The 4,064-nt window shown below is 35.3% G+C and overlaps 1 protein-coding gene across 1 annotated transcript; it reads right to left on the bottom strand.

The window, feature by feature from the left end:
* Window positions 1-342: 342 nt before the first annotated feature.
* Window positions 343-3,180, bottom strand: LOC140888262 (uncharacterized). The gene is made up of 3 exons (XM_073295948.1): window positions 3,016-3,180; window positions 1,127-1,549; window positions 343-957 (listed from the first exon to the last, which is right to left on the bottom strand). The coding sequence occupies exons 1-3, from the start codon at window positions 3,178-3,180 to the stop codon at window positions 343-345; spliced, it is 1,203 nt and encodes a 400-aa protein (XP_073152049.1).
* Window positions 3,181-4,064: the final 884 nt, after the last annotated feature.

Here is a 4,064-nt window from a genome sequence, read left to right as displayed (position 1 = left end):
GGTCAAACCTACACCATAGAATGAGACTTTAACCTTATTCTTTGGTTATGGGCCTTCATTGGGCTCAAACATGCGATGGGCCCACTCATGGGGTATCAGCCTACAAAGATTACAGCCTTTTCCACCGTTTTTGATCAATAAAATGTGAATGATTGGAGATTATTTTTTCAACATTATATCTTCTGTATAACAACATTGCAATAGTCCTTGCATCCTTCACATTTTTCAAATCATACAGTACTAAAAAGAAAATTTCATGGAAACAAACAGATAACAAATACTTTTACAGCTTGTAAGTATAATATTACAGTACCAAGGCCTAGGTTTGCTTGTTTATTGTTGTCAGTAGACTGTGCGATCACTCTTATTGCCGAAAATTCCTGGTCCATACGTCGATTTCATGACAGCTATAAGTAGAGGGAATTGCAAGAACACAAATGACGCCACAGGCAAGCAACCTAACGCAGCTGCTGGTATGAGAAACAACCGAGAATGATCCGTCAGTGTACTATATATGACTGTGCAAAATACAACCATCATGAATGTAATCGAAGTGAATAGGGTAAGAAGACCGATACATAATCTCTTGGGTAAAACATGTAAAAAATCTTCTTCTGCATAACGAGAAGTAAGAATGGATAGGAACAACAGTAAGGAAGTGATAGATGTGAATAAAGAAATAGAGTCTGATAAAGCAAAGATAATGAAAGATGTATCCTTTAAGAGAACTGGCATGCCGGTATCCTCGTTAAAACCGCCTGGTACCGTGAAGACCGCAGAAAACACAACCGTAACAATTAAAGCCGTAGCAATGGTACATGATGTAGCAGCATCTTTCATCCATTTTTCTCCTTCAGATTTCAGCTTTTGGTGCTCTTCCATAAACAACATTTGAGGAGTTTTACCTGCGTGGTTTTCCCATGTCCTACGGGAAGGGCTAACAAAATTTTCCATTTCCTGAACCAAGGACAGTATTTTTTCAGCACAAAAATTGAATTTATTTGCGGAGGTAAATAAACAAGCATGTGGAAAATATATATAATCTGTCAACTGGAAATTGTACAAGGATAGGCATATAGAAGAAGCATTTGGTGTAAAGATATTACATTGGAGATATAATGTGTACCTTAAACCATTGTAGTTCACGCTGCATTTGCAATGCTGCACCAGAAACAAGATTTAGTTTGTGAGGAGGGGCTTGTTCTCCACACACGTGCATATAGTTGTTACCGAAATTGTCAATACGGTCGTAAAAATAATATCTTTGCTCATTAATATTATAGATTAGATTGAAAACAGTTTCAATGCGTTCTTTTACTGCCATGTGAAATATTGTGCCTTGAGTTTTTGTATCGATAGTGTAAATAGCCATCGGAAACATCTCTAAGATCGTCTCCACGACCTCATGTGTGCCTTTGCGTACTGCTATAGTTACGGCTCTTTGGTAGACAAGTGAGGCATCACAGGAAGGCAAAGATTCTAGTGCCCTGCACGAGCATTTTACAAGTTCAAGTGCTTGCTGGTGCAACTTTTTTTTATCCTCGATGCTCTTCACAAATGGAACTAGAAAGAAATAACAAAAAGTTAAGTGCATTGCATTTTCAAAATAAACATTGTAAAATTGTGTAGTAATTTTCTTTAATTTACTCGGCATTAAATTGTTTAACCCCATTCCCAAAACTATTATATATGATCATACACAATCAGTACTATTAATTATATAAATAAATCTCAGGCAACCGAACGGAAAAGGCTGTGGCGAGATATATCTTATCCCGTACGTGCATGAAGAAGAAATATGGTGATGGGAATGTGCATCAACTACAAATATTTCAACAAGATAATAATCAAGAACAATTACATTACCAATATTTGATTATTTATTCGACCAACTCAAGGGAATACTATAAGATGTTTTAATTCCAAGCTCAATAATTGAGGTCTGGTACCATCAACTAAAATTAAGGTTGTGCTTGAATGGAAGGAGTTCAAATCCATGAATTTCGATTATAATTTTGTTGTTAATAATGAAACTATAGATTAAATCCTAAATTCATACATTATTTATTTACACATTAGTTATATAAAGTATAATGGATTTCAAATGATACCATTATTAGGTGAATTTAAAATTTATCATAAATACTATATGTAGAAATATGAAAGGAGTGAACTTGAAGTTTATGATGTTACTTATCTAAATAACAAAAATATATTTAAATATATTTGAAATTCTTCCATCCAAACACGATGTCTAAGGTTAATCAAATGCTTTTAGGACCATATATGTAAAGATCAAGAAATTTACATGCATGCAATTTCAAAAGCAATTACACCAAGAGTTATGTAAGATTAATTATCTCAATTAATGTTGGCATTAACTCAAGAAGTTGGAAAGCCAAAGGACAAACCATGAAACTCCCATCATCAATTATCATTATGGACATGATTAAGGACTTTTATGACCATTAAGAGTTTCCTTTCACCTTCTACTAAACCTCACCTATAAATAGAGCTCAAGGTTGAAGGAATTAGATACACCAAACCCAAGCTTTGCTCTCTCCATATCTCACAAAATTTAGTATCTATAGTGGTCGAGACTCTGCCTAATTTTCGAATCTGGAGTAGCTTGTGTTCAAAGCAAGTAGTCGAGCAAGAGTGCTGTTGAAAATCCTGATCGAGGTGTCATCCAATTTCGAGTTAGAGTTCTGACCAAAGATCCAATATACTTCAATTTTTGTGGGAATCAAGTAAGTGGGTTTGTTTCTTTAAGCCATCTTTGTTTCAATTCGATGGAAATCATTGAGTCTTGTTTCTATTGGACTCTTTTTGTTAATTTTGATTCTCTAAGCATTATTCTAAGAAACCATCAAAATCTTTGTTTGGGCTTATTCTTATTTGAAATCACCAAGTATCCGTTTCAAGTCTTGATCGTACACTGTTTGTTTTATGTCCTTTGATTCCGTATATATTTCGTTCCACATGAATCCTTTGTTATGCTTCATTTTGAAGTACCTTATGATTCGTTATGCATTCTTTTGCTAAGCCTTTGTTCAGATTCATTATGTCCTTTTCGTTCCAATTGATACCCATGTGATATGTTCGTTTGTGATGATTCTGATTTGAATAATGGCGCATTGGGAAAAGCCTGTGAGGGAAAAGGCCCCAGAGGGAGCCCATGCGTGGGAAAAGGCCCCAGAGGGAGCCCAAAACCAGTAAAAGCCCATGGTCATTATGATAAGATATGAATAAATATATTTTTAAAAGAATGATTTTCCTGTTTTGAAAACTCGATCGTACATTCCTCGTTTCATGTCCTTTGATTTCGTTTCATGTTTCTTTCTGTACGATTCCTCTGTTATGCAATGAGATCTTGAAATGCACTGTTAGGATTTAAATTAAGAAATGGTAAGGAAATTCCGAAAACATGATATGATAAGGCCCTGATGCGGTGGGTTATAATAACCGTTTAAGGCCTCGTCCCCTTAGAGGAGTAATAATTAGGGACTGATCAGTAGCCAGGATTAACGAGATGAATAACAGTGCCATGTATAAGTTATGATTCGGTTATGATATGTCTTGATTCTTTGTTTCGTATTCTGTTTGTCTCCTGTCTTGACTCCTATTGAATTCGTATCATGTATATATATTCGATATTTGTGTGTACGATTGGCCCATACTTGCTGAGTGTTTCCCAAAACACTCACCCATTTACTCTCCCTCTCCAGATAAGAATGAAGATGAGTTAGATGACAAAGAACAGATTATGTTATGGGGTTGGTGATGACGGATCAGTTCAAGTTGAAGAAATATTTTTTTTACTTTAAAGTTCAATTTCGCTTCCGCATTGTCGCACTTGTGTTTTTCTATGTAAAAACAGTTATAGTTTATGAAACAGACTGGTTTTTTGGCAAGATTTGTACTACGAGGCTTGTTGTTTCAATGTTAAATTGTTAAACAACGCCGATGTCAACTAGGCCCGGTTCCGACAGTGCCATGTATAAGTTATGATTTGGTTATGATATGTCTTGATTCTTTGTTTCGTATTTTGTTTGTCTCCTGTC

This window comes from Henckelia pumila, chromosome 3 (assembly GCF_033568475.1).
Source record: "Henckelia pumila isolate YLH828 chromosome 3, ASM3356847v2, whole genome shotgun sequence".
In the NCBI taxonomy this organism is placed as follows: domain Eukaryota; kingdom Viridiplantae; phylum Streptophyta; class Magnoliopsida; order Lamiales; family Gesneriaceae; genus Henckelia; species Henckelia pumila.
Note: the sequence above shows the minus strand (reverse complement) of the source record. Positions and strands in the feature narration are given on the sequence as shown.